The 16,792-nt window shown below is 31.4% G+C and overlaps 1 protein-coding gene across 1 annotated transcript in view; it reads right to left on the bottom strand.

Moving 5' to 3' along the window:
* Positions 1-3,747: 3,747 nt before the first annotated feature.
* Positions 3,748-16,792, bottom strand: part of LOC145253699 (ubiquitin carboxyl-terminal hydrolase isozyme L3-like) — a 94,728-nt gene continuing 81,683 nt past the window's right edge. The window contains exons 7-8 of the mRNA XM_080112958.1: positions 7,072-7,130; positions 3,748-5,666 (exon numbers count right to left, since the gene is read on the bottom strand). Of these exons, the coding sequence (XP_079969084.1) occupies positions 5,577-5,666; positions 7,072-7,130 (149 nt within the window). The 3' untranslated portion in view covers positions 3,748-5,576. The remainder of the gene's footprint in view (positions 5,667-7,071; positions 7,131-16,792) is intronic.

The following is a 16,792-nucleotide window of genomic DNA, read 5'->3' as shown; positions in this document are numbered from 1 at the left end:
CTCTGGACTACAACTTGGATGTCTTCAAGTCTAATGTTAACAAATTCCTAATGAACCACCCCCTTAATTAACACTTCATCAAATCTCCACACTAACATAATGTACTTGCAATAACCCTTATCCCTGAGTGGCTTCCAGGCCTTGATAAGTGGTGATCACTGTGTAAAAAAAAAAAAAAAATAGAAGACAGTATGTCGTGTCGTCATGTATATTCGTATTATATATTTCCACACACACACACACACACACAATAACAGACTAGATGAGCATAGGCCGTAACCATCTTTAACAGACAGACATTTAGAGACTAGACGGTTACAGCCTGATAAAATCGTAAAAAAAAAAGAAAAAAGTTAAATAAAAAAGTTAAATACACAGCTAGAGTATGAGCACCACCTAAGTAGATAAGAAACATACTCCTAATTACATTATATAGCAGCACCAGACACAGCTGTCTGTCAATACAGAGCACCAGACACAGCTGCCTGTCAATCAGAGGGGTAGGAGGAAGAGCCACTGTATACTTACTGAACGTAACTTCCCACGCATATTTTTTCCTTTTCTTCTTTTTTCTTTCGATCTCTATGCTTATATATGCATTCCACTCCATGATGTCACAACCACTCATGGCTTAAAATGCAGATTCAGCACATCATTTTGATGACGGAACCAAACAACGTTACATTTTCTTGGATATTGTCTTTAGTAAATGGATTAGTGTACTCTCCGAGTGTCATATTTAAGATATGATAAATATTAACCTTTTGTAGTAAGAGTTTAGACTGTAATGTTATTACCCAGTCTTGAAAGTACATGTGTACAAATGTTCGAATCACGTGAAGATTGAAGTCCGGCAATGAATATCTTGAAACGAAACCTCTTTGAAGAATTTTATTTAAAATCTTTCGCATTCACAATTTGCATAAACAGCAATTTAATTATTTCTTTAGATGAAAGCTGCCATACTCTTCTATTATTTTACATTATTGAAAGCCTAATGGAGGATGCCCTTTTCTCTTCTCTGCAACCTCTTTCCCACAGAAGAGACGTTGCAAGCTGGCCTTTGCTTTATTGTTATTTCTATGGCAAGTGCTCGTCTGAGCTCCATTCTATGGTCCCCCCACACCAAACTTTCACGAAAAACATTCATCTAGCTGTCAATAATTTTCCCCATTCTTTATCTGTGCCTAAACCAAAATGTAGATTCCATGAACAAAGCTTCTTTCTTAGAACTGCATGCCTGTGGAACTCTCTTCCGTTTGCCTGTTTTTCAGCTGACTACAATTTGGTTGTCTTCAAGTCCAATGTAAACAAATTCTTGATGAACCATCCCCTTAAGTAATCTCATTTACCAAACTTCCACTACTAACGATTACTATATTATTCCACAGACTACTGTACACTCAGTAACCCTTATCCTCGAGTGGCCTTCGGGCCTTGATAAGTGGTGACCCCTATGTAAAAAAAAGGCTATTCTTAATTTTAGTTCCTACTGGTGTGAAAACAAAATTATCTGCAGGAATTCTAAAACATCCAGTATTTTTATGGAGTTATCCCAATTTCTGATTGGTTGCTGGCAGAGTGTGACTCCATTTGATTGGTTAAAGACACTGGTGATAGGAACTAAAGTCTTCCAATTTTCTTTAATCATATTCTCACATTCTAACAAAAATATTGCAATAGAATAGAGTCCTCTTAGGTTACCAAGTAGGCAAAAAAAATATGTTAGCAAAGAAAATACATAATGTTATAAATTCCCTATATTGTTAGCAGCTAATTAGTGTGATCAAGACTAACTATATAAAACATTAAATTTCAAACAACATGCCGTGCATAACATTGCTTTTTTTGTTAACTCACATGTTTACATAGGTAATACCATTTAAACTAAACTACTTTTATGGATTTCATTAAAATTTTTCACATTCACGATCTACATAACCAGCAATGGTAATGCAGTTGTCATCACTATCGGCTTTGGGCAACTATAACAGACGTTGAATAGAAATTGATGAACACTAAAAAATACCTGTAAGCTATTCCAGTTTCAGTGAAAAGTTAAATCTTTTGCTCCCTTCGCAAAAACAAAATTAATGTAATAAGTAGGTCTATAACAGCATTTTCTTATCATTTTGACTTGAGTATAGATTAACTGAGAACTACATCACTGTATAAAAGCACATAAGATAAGATACACATTCTAGAGTTAAAACAAAAAGAATATGCTGTTGCCAAAGACCTAGTAACAAATATAACTAAACGGCATAATCACGTTGACACACCGGTTCCAGCCAGATCACTGAAGTTAAGCAACGTTGAGCCTGGCTAATACCAGATGGGTGACCATTTGGGAATTCTAGGCACTGTATGTGCTCTACGCTACGCTTATCTCTGCATTTGTTTCCAGTCGTCCTGTACCTTAACTTGCCACTAGTATACAACAATGTTGACTCTGGAGAGGCGTGGTTGGAGACTGCGCAATTCTTGCCACACAAATTTCACGTGCAGGCACCCATAGTCTGTCAAGACTGAAGGAAGCCACAGTAATAAGTATGCTCATCTGGTCAAAAGTTTAATATCTTCCACGTATCCTCTTTAGGGGAAAAATCTGTAGAGAAAGTGCCTTTTTAGCATGAATACTGTTAGGATCAACCTAAAAAATAAAAATAAAGTTACTTTCCTTGAACTGAAAAGTGGGTGATTGCTCTTGGATATTCAGCCATGACATCTTGAGACTGAAACATACAGATTCCAAAGAGAAATTTACATCCTTGCACATCCACTGACTAAGTTATTGGATGATTTTCTTAAATACTCCCTTTAACCAGCATATCATTTTTATGCGGTTATTTCACCAACATTCTAAAACTTGTAATCAATAACATGTAATAAAATTCCTTGTTCATCAGATGAATTATTTAATTCTTGCAGATAAGCAATAATTCTGTAGATTGCTGTTTTTGGGTCAACAGGGTTTTGAATGTCAAGCAATGCATAAACTTGGTTCAAAATCTGAACTTGAGTAAAATTTTTTTTTTTAGATGGAAGGTGCAGTGTACTGGAGGAACTTCAGATGCCTCCCCACAGTGAATTAGTCCACAATACCTTGTAATCCACATTGCACTCCAAAGAATCTACTGTTGCTTTTATAAAATTTGTACATAATGGTTTCACTTCATTTCAAAATACAAAGTCAAATATAAGCTTTAATTAGGCTCGGCTGTTCTGCAGTGATAAAACTTTTCAAATGCACTCGTGAGGTTAGGTTGTATAAATGTTAAGTTTGGTCAAAATCAGATTTCTTTACCAAATGTATTCTAATACAAAACCTATGCAAGAACATTCCCCAGACACATCAAGTACCTCCTTGCAAAATTTCAAAAGAAATCAGCCCAGCCATTTCCAAGTATAGGGAATGGACTCAAAGTTCCTCTTATAGAAGAGTAGATAGAAGAAACTATTCAACCCTTTTGCTTATGTATCCTTGGATTCAGAATTATAATTTTGTTTGGGGGGGGGGGGAGTGTAAACGAAACTCCCAAGCATTACCTTCTTTGAGAGGAAGAATTAGTTTGTCAGTTACTTACACTCCAGGATATTTTTATAACCTTTCAGTGACTCCTTAATGAATTCTTTAGCATCTAGAAATCCAAGTATTCTTTTTTTCTGTGAACTTGCCCATAAACAAATAAACGAAAAGAGGAATCAAATTGAGAGGGGGGGGGATACAAAACTCAACAAGTGACATCAAGCAAAATACTTTATTCACCAGAAAATGCAACTGTCAAAAAAAATAATATAAAAAGCAGTCTTCCAGCCATATAACAGATTGTCCTTGTGCCGTGAAATGCCATTTGGTGGTCAGCGTCTATGCTTCATTTCTAACCTGAAAGATTTAACTTATTCAGTGTTAACATTTCTATAACTGCAGAATTTTTTTTTTGTAAATCATTTATCAAATACTAACATTCCTTTGCTTAGATTATAGATTTCTTTATTTAAATTGTTTAATCAATTATAGATTAACTATAATTAATGAGGTAAAACAAAGGAAATCTACATCTTCATTATGATAAATAGAATTTATAAGAAAAATCAAGTAGATTATTTCATGATTTACTGGAAAAATGGCAAATGGCTACAATTCAAGCTAAAAATTTGAGAACTTTTGTCAAGCTTTTCAGGTTGTTGCAGTTCTACTTAAAACAGCATCTAGGATTCCTGGGTTCTTTGTTATTTTTGGTGCCATGCTATAGAACAGGTTTGGAATGTTCAGGTTTTGTTTTGCATTAACATTTAATTTAAGCACTACCAGTAATTCTGTCCAATATTTTTGGAGGCTGTAAATTATCGTCAGCAGCAATAACAGTAGTGCATAGGTTATCAAAAAAATCTGCTGGAATTCCGTGGTCTAACATACAGAAACTAGTAAACTTTTGAGCATTTGTGGAGTCTATATGTGAGTAAGGGAGGGACAAAAATAGAATCAGTGATAATAGCGATATTTAGAACCAGGATGATGCCATGCCGCTTCTCAGAACAAGTTGTTACAATTGTAAGCACGAACATCTGACATTGAAATATTTTTAGAGATAAAGTCAAATAAAAGTTTGGAAATATTGTTTTTGAGAAAATAAAGATATGCAATAAAATTGTTGCATCTAATCATATATTTTTAATGAGAGAAAAGACAGACCAACCACAAGTGGCGAAAAATTCCAAAATTGTTTTTGTAAAAGAAAGGCATCACATTAAAATATATTTTTAGAGGACGGCCCTAGATATATGTCATTTTTATTTTCCATACAACCCCCATATAACTTTAAAATATTAGCAAACCTAAATCATGTTCATTTAGGCAAAGACAGCAGATCACCAGTTACACAAAAGGATGCAGGTGAAAATGCCATAATTATCAGCAAGGTTACATTTTCTTCAGCAAGAAAACAGAATTCAGATACAATGTGCGTGGTTGGAGTAAGCTGTTGCAGGAAGGAAGAATTAGACCATTTTTTTTTTTTTTTTTTTTTTTTTTTTAAATAAATATCCCTACACTCAAATTTTTTAAAAATAAAAAATGCCGGAATCTTTGCTTAAATACCTGAAGTTTAAGGGAGAAAAAAAAATAGGTTTTTGTAACAAATTCAAATGTAAACCTAATGTAGTCATCTCTGATCAGGATATACAGGCAACTGGGGACTGCCTGTGAATTTAACATTTCCTTGGCATTTCCTCTTTAGGAGGAAGTCTGTTTAACTCTTCTAGGGTTGAATGCCATACAAACATCTAAAGTAAAAAAAAAAATTTTTTAAATGTTCAGACTACAAGAACTAAGATGAAAAGTTAATATTCAGTAATCCTTTCTATTGTACTCATCGAATATAATAAAACAAATAAAAACCAAAAATAATAGTGTGTATAAGCCAGTTGTATTTTCATAATTGTTTGGTTTGTTAATTTATATATTTATTGTTGCTATGAAAATAGTCATCAGCTGTAGAGTATCCAGCAAGCTTTGTTGGTCATTGAGAGAAGACAAGTAGGTAAGCCGCATGATGAGGGGGGGGAGGTCAACTCTAAGGAGACTTTTTGGCGAGTGCAAGCATGCTGAAGTTCACCTCCCCTGGATCACGTTCAATGAACTTGCTCACTACTTTAACAGCATTCTGCAATGAAGAGAAACATGAAGGTTTAAAGGATTAGTTTATTCAAAAATTAGTTCGATAATAAAACAAGGGAGGGGGATTACTCTCTTCAAATTTTATTCAAGGTGGAGGAGACAAATTGTAACAATAAAATTCAAATATAAATTTTGAATTTCCTTACATTTTTTTTTTTTTTTAAACTTACTGTTTTTGTGAAACATGTTAGAAATATGAAATAGAAAAAATGTGGTTATTTCTGTAAGTACATAAAGGAAGGGTCACTAAAAAAAATCTCATATTATGGAATTCAAAGTTAGTTATCACTTTGCTATCATAAACTCACCCAAATGAAGAAAAAAAAAAATTTATATTGATCTAATATCGTTCTTATAGAAATAAGATTTCAAAACTAATATTTATTTGAATAAAAACTATAATAATGAAAATTTTAAAATAGGCAGAAAAAAAAAAAAAAAAAAAAAAAAAAAACACTAGCTAAAAAAAAGAATTAACTGCATGGTGTATCACCCATGCTCATTTGTTAGAGTATGAAAGGCTTTTCTTCGCAATTGTAGACTTATAGTTGAGACTGATTTTCACATGTAACTAATTTGAATGTTTCGAGATCAACCGGTTCAAATGAAAAGAATGTTTGAAAGTTGGATTAACCCTTTTTTTTTTTTTTTTTACTGTTAGTTTACACATGACCACATCAATGGCAATGTAATTTTAATATATCAATGATGAACAAAGTCAACTGAACTTGGATGAAATGGAAATACCACTAATTTACACATGTCCAGCTAGTGTTATCATGAAGAGCTGATTCAACGTAAGGTGATGGAATCTGAAAGTAAAATCAGCTTCCCAAATCTAAGTATTTGTATCTCTTGCTTCTACTGCAGACATTAGAGCAAAACTTGTTTGGGTGCAACAATACAAACAAGTTGCTGCAATGTCAGTCAATGTTGATAGTATTCTTTTAACCCCACAAACTTGTATCCAAAAGAGTTTTTGTTTCAAAAAATAACATTTTTGGATTCTGTAATACTAAAGCACAGTACATATTGTAAACGAGTCATTGAATACAAATTGGGCAATTGAGAGGGTCATTAGTAGAGCGATGGTAACAGAATATTACTTCATTGTTTTGACTAGCGAATATATATCCGACAGTTAAACAACTGAGAACCACATCGTTATATAAAAGCATACAAGATATCAGATACACATAGTCAAAACAATGACAAGAATATGCTGTTGCCCTGGCTCTAATCAATTCCAAAGTACACAATGGTATTCATTACACGAAATCAGAGTATAGAGTAATACTTTTAAAGCAAAATTGAATGCAACTAATATTTGAGCTCAGCAGGTCACATGGTGACACTTGTAAAATAAACACGGAAATGAATTCACATATTACCTCAAGAAGAGTGCCTTTTGAAGTTTCTCCATGACAAACTGGTCCATCTTTCCGACCATCTGAAAAATAAAGTTTTATTTAACAAGATTGTAATTTTTGTCTGTTATAAAGTACTTTTATTGTTAGTGGGGTTAGGAATGATTTTAATATTGCTACAGACAGGGATCCACTAATTTCACCTAACAATTTAATAAGATACAGTACATTTCATTTTATATTCAAAAAACTCATTTACATTTTTTTTTTTTTTTTTTTTTTTTTTTTTTTTTTTTTTAAGTATTTTCAAATAATGTGAAAAAATAAAATAAAAACATTAACAGGTACTTATGCAGAATACAGACTAGGCTTTCTTGTAGAATTTAAACATACTGCAAGAATACTTTGTTTTTCTCGGGCGGGGACTTTAGTATTGCTATTATTTTTACTAATAGTAGCAGTTCAATTTTGTCTCTTTTTTTTTTTTTCAATGAAATTCAGGTGGCAATAAGCCTTCACAAGGTCTTATGCCAATTTGCACTCATCCAGTAAATGTCTGGTTAGTGCTTTCTCTCATTTTTCCCCATCTTCCTGGACACCAACTATTTAGCATGGTGCTAGTCGAGGCTGAAATTATGATTATTGGTGGTGGTAATATTATTGCTAATATTTTTACTAATACAATTTTGCTTTTTTATATTCTTCATTTGTTTCTGTATTGATTTATTTTATTAGCAGTAGTAATAGTCTTAGTGGCCTTTATTTGTTCTATTACTATAATTATTTTTACTATTGGTTGCATTACCAATGCAATTCTTATTTGTTTTACTATTAATATTGACAGGTTTCATTTTTCAACATCTTTAGTATTTTTTTCTTATTTAATGTTTATTGCTATGGTTCTATTAGTATCATTACAAGTTTTGTTATAGATATCATTATTTGAATTATATTCTCAGTATTACTATTATAATTAACATTCTTACAATAATGTCAGTACCATCAGTAGAAATATTACAATTTTTGTAATTGATAATGACTATGTATTCCCAGATGACTGGGACATGGGTAGGTTAGCATATATATTTTATTCAATTTAGATAAACAAAATTACCATTGGTCATGACAATAACTTGTTTCAATCTAAAAAGATCTCATCAGGCAACCAAAGCCTCCGGTCTTAAAATAAAACTTTGAAAGGCTTTTGAATTAATTTTTTTACTGTAGGCATTTGGAAACCTGTGTCGAGGGCACTAGAAGAGAGCAGCAACTAGACTCAATATAGTCTATTAGTTATTTTAATTAGGTCAGACAGCTGTGCTCATTGGTGACAGAAAATCAGAAATTAACTAAGGAGAAAATGAAAGGGAGGGAGAGTGTAATCAATCTGTCTACAGTCAGTCCTATAGTAACAAGCACATTCTACACATTAGCTTAGGTCTAACGTCTGTTAGAATTAAAATTAGCCAAAAACGTTCATTCTTTCACCGTCAACTGGGCCGCTTTTTGTTTTGTTTTTGTTTTTTTTTAACAAAGAGGGGGTCAGTTTTCTCGACATTTTTGCAAGTCATTCAAGCTTCGCATAAAACAGGTTATTTTGAATGCCCATGATGTCACAACCATGGTGGGCGCATTGATAAGACCGTTTGCTCTTTTTCATCTTTTCTTGCATGTTACACGTTCGAGCTTGCCTATTAATTTTTTTGCACTCACAGAGGCCTACTCGCTATTTTGAGTTGTTTTAATTAGTTTGTTTTTTTTGGGGGGGGGGGCTTTGGTTGCTCAACCAACCACCTTACACACCCAGGCTAGTTTATAATAACAGCAAAATTTGAGAAAAACTGTTTGCATTAAACTTAAATTAAATAAAAGGACTTAATTTTAACACCACTTTAAATTTTGAGAAACCAAGATTCTTAATTGATATAAGTTTAATCTGCTTTATAAATATTTTATATTACAATAAGAATAGGTGAAATCATACAAATACGAAATATAAAAACATCTTTTGCTATAACTAATTTAGAAAAGGTTAATATTCATTTTATTAGTTAAATTATAATGTATATAATTGTTAATATATTATAGGAAGTAGCAAATACAAATACCTTGTAAATATTAAACAATTATTTTTACAGTTAATACATCTTAATATTAAGTTTATGATCCATGTATTTTTATTAGCTTATACATTAAGATAGCTGGATTAATTTTTAAAAATTGGGATTAAAACCGTAAAACTTTAAGGTTAATGAGAAATTGATATTACAGTATTCTAGGAGAGTGTCTTAATCAAGACAACCTGGTTTGTTTAATTATCTTAATCTAACAATTTTTTGTAATAATTATTAAAGTTGGGGGTGGGCCCGATGGGGAGTGGGTGATGCCGGGAGACCTTGCTAGTTAATTAAAGAACCGCTTGTAGTCTAGGTGGTCCATTGGCACAAATTCAGGGGAATTCGCACGGCTGGACTCTAAAACATCAAACCATCATCATTAAACAGAATATGTGTTTCTTGATGGATAATCAAAATGCCTCCCCTCCACCGGGAATGGATACTAAAACGCATGTCTACGCCAGAATGAAGTCAAAAATAATTCCGAAATTTAACAAATGGACTCTTGTGTTGATAGACTGCCGATGGAGGTCGTTTGCCGAGCGATTGAAGGAGGAGACTACTCAGGCTGGCATGCATAACAAAAGACCTTGTGTTAATTAGATGCGACGGCTCATATTCCTGGTGAGAGAACATTATCTCCTTACCGACGTGTTGAGAGAGGGTGGAGAGAAGATGAGAGTAAAATCTCATCCTTTTGCTACAGTAAAGGTCGCTTTTATTTTTTTCTTTCTCTTCTGCGACCAAGCGGTCAGGGTTCGGCAGGCCCTTACTGGGCCCCCACTCCGAACAAAGGCGCGGCTGCTGATTGGTTGGCCGCCACTTGTGGGCATATTTGGAGAGGGGGAGGGGGTTACATCTAGCTGATATTGATAAAAGGAGAGGAAGGGATGTGATAGACTTGTTGCCACGCGCTTGGACGACACGTCTGATATGTGTGCCCCTAATCCTTCCCTGCATACTGACGATAGAGAAAAGTAAGTGCTTGAAAAAAAAAAAAAAAAAAAAAAAAAAAAAAAAAAAAAAAGGAAAGAAAACTGTCAGCCCCCAGCGCTTGCATGATTAGGCTAGCATGTAACTATCATTTGATTTGTAAGGTCGAAGGCAACAATTAATTCTATGTTAAGAAAAGCCAATTAAGCTTTGACTTTTTTCTTTATTTGAAAACACCGTTATTGAATACAATGTATTTCTCAGATAGCCCAGGTGACCGTTTGGAAGCTGATTCAAAAGCGGAACTGGAGAGCGGACGACGGAGATGAATTCAACCACTAGACGAAAACATGGGTGACGCCACAGGTATCGGCTACAGCTGCATCTCAACCCCAAAGCCTGTGCATCTGAGCTGGCCTGTAGAAGTTACAGGTGTATATATTACAATTTTTACGATACAAGTATTAGTTATGCATACTCATTATGAAGAGTGAAATCTACAATTTCAGTTAATGAAAGATTGCTTGGGTTGATACTTATAATTTATTAAAAAGATATGTTATACATTACACGGATTCCAAAAATATACAGAAAATTAGGCAGGATCAGATTTTTGCCGAGTCATAAGATTCCGAATAAAGTTGCATTACAAGATTTTATTTTTAATTTTAAAAATTAACTTATCAGCAACATAAGTTCATTGTGTGCACATCATTTTATACAAGATTAAAAGTTTTTTTGAGTAAATTACAAATTTAACATGTTATATTTTATAAAATGCTCAATTGATACATCTATGTTTTGGCCATTGTTTTATAGCGGAATTTATAAAAGGCAAAATAATTAACAGAAATTTAAAACTTTCAGAGAAGAAAAAAATAATTAGTCATAACTTTTAGCACATTTGCATCTAATGCAGCTTCACCACGGGAATTCATAGATATTCATTTACACACAAAAATATTAGGCAATAATTATATTTTCAGTAACTGTTATTACAATCAAATCCTCAGGGATACTGAAAATAAACATTTTTAGCAATCTAAGTCTTGTTTCCTAGTGTGTATGCATTATGTAATATAGTTTGTGTGTAGCAAATATTCATATAAACAAGACTAGCAGGAGATATTTCATAACGATTGTATTTTTTCAAGGAATCCAACAATTTCCATAAATTCTTGATACAAAATAGAAAGGAAAGATTCAAAGTTCATTAATGTCTTGATTATCCAAGCTTTTAAATTAAATCATTATCAGTTTATAGAGGACTTGTTGTAGACATGTATATCATCCGCAAACAGTCATTTCAGCATACCATGGTTCTATAATATGGCTACATACGGCAATGATTTTCATGCTAAAATTCAAAACAATTGCTTGATAACTCGAAACTGATCAGCAGTCAAGCATTTTAATTCTACACTATTATGCTTGCCCACAAAATAATGGAAACACCTAATTTTGAAAGGTTGTCAGAAACTGCTTTCTGCTTCATTGTTAATACTTCATTTTTATTTTGCTGAAGTTTTTTTGGTTTTTTTTTGGTTTTTTTTTTAGATAATAAAAATCCTAGACCTTTTTTTTTTTTTTTAATAGCAAAAAAAGTTCAACCATAACATAACACTAAATAAGTTTCATTGATTTAGTCAAACTCCTGATGTGAAGAAATGTTAAATTAAATTTTGCCCACCCAAAAAGTTTAAATTAAAAAATATGGGGAAGCAGGATTGTAAAGAAATAAGAAACTGATATTTAAATCCTATTTGATCACAAAAAAATTTAATAAACTCAGTTCACATAAGCATCAGATTTGCTTGAAGCCAGTTACAACTTCCAAAATAAGTTTAGTCTGAATTTGTAAGATTTCATTTCCATGTTAATACTTTTATTTGAATGGTATATACAAATGCGTTTTTGAACATCAAACCATATTACATACAATAAAACAATTTCTATATTTAGAATGCGAGAACATCAAATGTTGATTTGATAACAAAAGTTCATCAATATGAAATTATTTAGCTTGTTCCGTGTTTTTCTCATGATCATTTTTATTTCAACTTTTAAAAATTCTAAAATTAGAATCGATCACCAGAAGTGATAGAGATACGGTCAATCGTACATGTGGAAAACTAATTTTGATTTGTTAACAGATGATAGAATTCTAATTCAGAGACATCTTTCTGGGATCTACAAGAGATGCAATTTTAGCTTCGAGTATTCTTGGGAACTGATAAAGACTAAAAACAGTATAGAAGGAAGGGGAGCAAAAAAGCCCTGAAGCTGTAGCAACTGCCTCAAAATCAGAAAGGTAAATATGAGTAAAATTAATGTTATTTTCCAAAATCTGATTTGAAAAAAATCAGAAATCTTAGTAATATCTATTTGATATAAATTAGAAATGTTATACTGCTTTCAAAAAAAAAAAAAAAAAAAAAAAAAATGTGCATAAAGAGAGGGGGAGAAAGATAATCATGTTACATAATACAGATTTCACAAGTGGTATAAATAATTTAAGCCAAATATGATAACCACTGGTCAGATTAAAAAAAAATAAATAAATAAAATAATCACATGCAGACCATTTGCTATTCCACAAGAGGATACTTATACAAACTAAGTCAAGTGACATAACTACTTGACAATTAAGATATTATCTATACTCCTATAAATTTGTGAGTTTTGTGTACTGATACTCATTAAAAACCCTCTATTTAAAAAAAAAAAAAAAAAAAAAAAAAAAAAATTAAACTTATACATGGGTTGTGGAATTGTATTCACTAGCAAAAGATCTAGCTAATTTGCATATTCTTTTAAACATTCATTTTAATTAATTTGCTATTAGTTTTTTTCGGTTTTCTTATGGGATGATCATCTTTAGTTGACTATTACGTGTAATTATGTAATATTTGTGTAAAAATAATATATATATATATATATATATATATATATATATATGTGTGTATATAAAAAGGTTTTAAAAATTTGCCTACCAAACTCCTGTCAGTTTTTGGTCAACAGACAAAACATAGGATATTCGAACCCATACAAAATTTTATATTTGTGTTTCATCCAGGTAAAATCAGTGCAAAAGTGAAAATTAAAAATGTAATTTGTCAGGTGAAGGTCGAACAAATATGCATGCATAACATAGCTATTGGTTGAGGTTTCCATTTTTAGCCTTGCAACAAGCAGGTCTTCATAGGTTAGGCATTAACGTCAAAGGAAAAAGTAAATAGTAAGTTAAACGTTTTGGTTTTAATTCTTGGTGGTGGCACACAAGTCTTTCTTTAACTTTAAATCATTACTATATATTGGGTTGGATACAATATAATACGAAATTCACATTAATCAAAATGTAATTTAAGCATATTTTATGAACGGGCAATGCCGGGAGGTATGCTAGTCAATAACAAATTTATGCTATTTACACAGAGAAAGAAATTTACACAGAGAAAGAAATTTACACAGAGAAAGAAATTTACACAGAGAAAGAAATTTACACAGAGAAAGAAATTTACACAGAGAAAGAAATTTACACAGAGAAAGAAATTTACACAGAGAAAGAAATTTACACAGAGAAAGAAATTTACACAGAGAAAGAAATTTACACAGAGAAAGAAATTTACACAGAGAAAGAAATTTACACAGAGAAAGAAATTTACACAGAGAAAGAAATTTACACAGAGAAAGAAATTTACACAGAGAAAGAAATTTACACAGAGAAAGAAATTTACACAGAGAAAGAAATTTACACAGAGAAAGAAATTTACACAGAGAAAGAAATTTACACAGAGAAAGAAATTTACACAGAGAAAGAAATTTACACAGAGAAAGAAATTTACACAGAGAAAGAAATTTACACAGAGAAAGAAATTTACACAGAGAAAGAAATTTACACAGAGAAAGAAATTTACACAGAGAAAGAAATTTACACAGAGAAAGAAATTTACACAGAGAAAGAAATTTACACAGAGAAAGAAATTTACACAGAGAAAGAAATTTACACAGAGAAAGAAATTTACACAGAGAAAGAAATTTACACAGAGAAAGAAATTTACACAGAGAAAGAAATTTACACAGAGAAAGAAATTTACACAGAGAAAGAAATTTACACAGAGAAAGAAATTTACACAGAGAAAGAAATTTACACAGAGAAAGAAATTTACACAGAGAAAGAAATTTACACAGAGAAAGAAATTTACACAGAGAAAGAAATTTACACAGAGAAAGAAATTTACACAGAGAAAGAAATTTACACAGAGAAAGAAATTTACACAGAGAAAGAAATTTACACAGAGAAAGAAATTTACACAGAGAAAGAAATTTACACAGAGAAAGAAATTTACACAGAGAAAGAAATTTACACAGAGAAAGAAATTTACACAGAGAAAGAAATTTACACAGAGAAAGAAATTTACACAGAGAAAGAAATTTACACAGAGAAAGAAATTTACACAGAGAAAGAAATTTACACAGAGAAAGAAATTTACACAGAGAAAGAAATTTACACAGAGAAAGAAATTTACACAGAGAAAGAAATTTACACAGAGAAAGAAATTTACACAGAGAAAGAAATTTACACAGAGAAAGAAATTTACACAGAGAAAGAAATTTACACAGAGAAAGAAATTTACACAGAGAAAGAAATTTACACAGAGAAAGAAATTTACACAGAGAAAGAAATTTACACAGAGAAAGAAATTTACACAGAGAAAGAAATTTACACAGAGAAAGAAATTTACACAGAGAAAGAAATTTACACGGAGAAAGAAATTTACACGGAGAAAGAAATTTACACGGAGAAAGAAATTTACACGGAGAAAGAAATTTACACGGAGAAAGAAATTTACACAGAGAAAGAAATTTACACAGAGAAAGAAATTTACAGGAAGTTATTCATTCAAGGCCAAATATAAACCAGATCAGAGGAAAAATTTCAAGAATAGTTACAAAAAAAAAACATTTCTATGAATTAACTTCATATCAGAAGGATTTTCTTATATAAACTTGTGGTTCCCTTAAAACAGTGCTGGCAATAAAAAAATTTTTTAAATCAAAGTAATTATGAAATTTGCTTTACTTATAGTGGAAGAAGTGATGATACGTGATCAGTGTGCTATTTCTATTGTGGTTGTATTTCAAATTCACAGTATTTTTGTATGTGCATAATATAGAAATACGTTACACGTTTTTATCACAATTAATACAGTGTTTTGTCATTCACAAATAACGTTTTCACTTTTTTGCACATTTTTCTCCTACAAATGTTGATATTTTAACAAACTTTTGCAATGAACTTTACTTGTGTGAGACAGTTGTTGGCTTCTTGCGTCCTTAGAAGCTGTATTACTATTACAGAGTTGATAGTGGACGAATTACATTGATTTGATGCATGTGAATGCATTACAGATATGCTAACAAAGGGACAAGTACAATTATATGGATAACTGAGCAATAAAAATTCTACAGGATTCCTTTAGTATAATTGGGTGTAGCCACAACATTATCTTTCCAATAAAAGTAACACTAGTGTAATCAGGCTCTCCATGGCCTTCATATTTTAGATGTATCTGCTTCCTTTTAGATTTATTCTTCCAAATTTTAATCTTTTAATATGTTAGCACTAATGAAACCATAGAATCTCTATAGATTCTAACTATAAAGCTAAGTGAATTCAATTATTTCAGAAGATTAAAAAAAAAAAAAAAAATTTTTTTAAATAAAAAAAATTTAGTCATATTGAAATTTTGGCACTTGTACAGTTTACTCAAGACAAAAAAATGAAAATATCGAAAAGTTTATATTGTACGTATCCGTTTTGGACTGAAGATCTTCGAAAAATGTCCCTTAATTTGATTAAGTACGGTTTTTTTTGACAGCGGAAAAAACATGTTTTCATGACGGTGCATTGAAAGTAGACATCTTTGAATTTTTTGAACACACCACGGGGAGATAATTCCATTTAAAGCGCCGACACTACCTCCCCATCTTTAATACTAGCTTTTCTTCCTAAAAATCCAACCTTTTGCTTGGTATAACAAGCAATTGTTTTTTCACCGTTAAAAAAACTTGATACAAATTAAGTGAAATTTTTGTTTGGGAGATCATTCCGTACCAGATACATACAATATAAACTTTTTCCATATTTTCATTTTTTTAAAGTCTTGATTATACTGTAAAAATACCAAAATTTTAAATATAAACAAAAATTTAAGTTTAGTCATCCTATCAGTATTCCTTTTAAATTTACAAATCTGACAAAGTGTTTTTTCGTTTAAATAAAACTAATATTTATAATAAGCACATGCAAGTAATTATAGAATTTAGTTTTCCACTAAACAAAACCTACTTATAAATGGAACAGATTAACTGCGTTTAGCTCAAATATAACAAAAATCTTTTAAAGAAAAATATAGTGCAATAGTTAGGTTTACAAAAAAGAAATTTTATAATGTAAGGGAAGTAACTCATCAGAAAAAAAAAAAAAAAAAAAAAAAGATGAATGCCATGCTATCTCGGAGAGCAAGTATTGCTATTATTTATTCCATTCTTAGTTTAGTAGAATGTGCACTGAAGTCAAATTTGGTGACATGTTTTGTTTGTTTTTTTTTTTTTGTTTTTTAATTCCATCTCTTCAGCTTCACACTTACTTGAGGCATCAGATTTGACAAGATGAAATAGAAGCACAAACA

Source organism: Euprymna scolopes, chromosome 3 (genome assembly GCF_053919585.1).
Source record: "Euprymna scolopes isolate OS-2025 chromosome 3, ASM5391958v1, whole genome shotgun sequence".
In the NCBI taxonomy this organism is placed as follows: domain Eukaryota; kingdom Metazoa; phylum Mollusca; class Cephalopoda; order Sepiida; family Sepiolidae; genus Euprymna; species Euprymna scolopes.
This window is presented reverse-complemented; position numbering and strand designations above follow the sequence as displayed.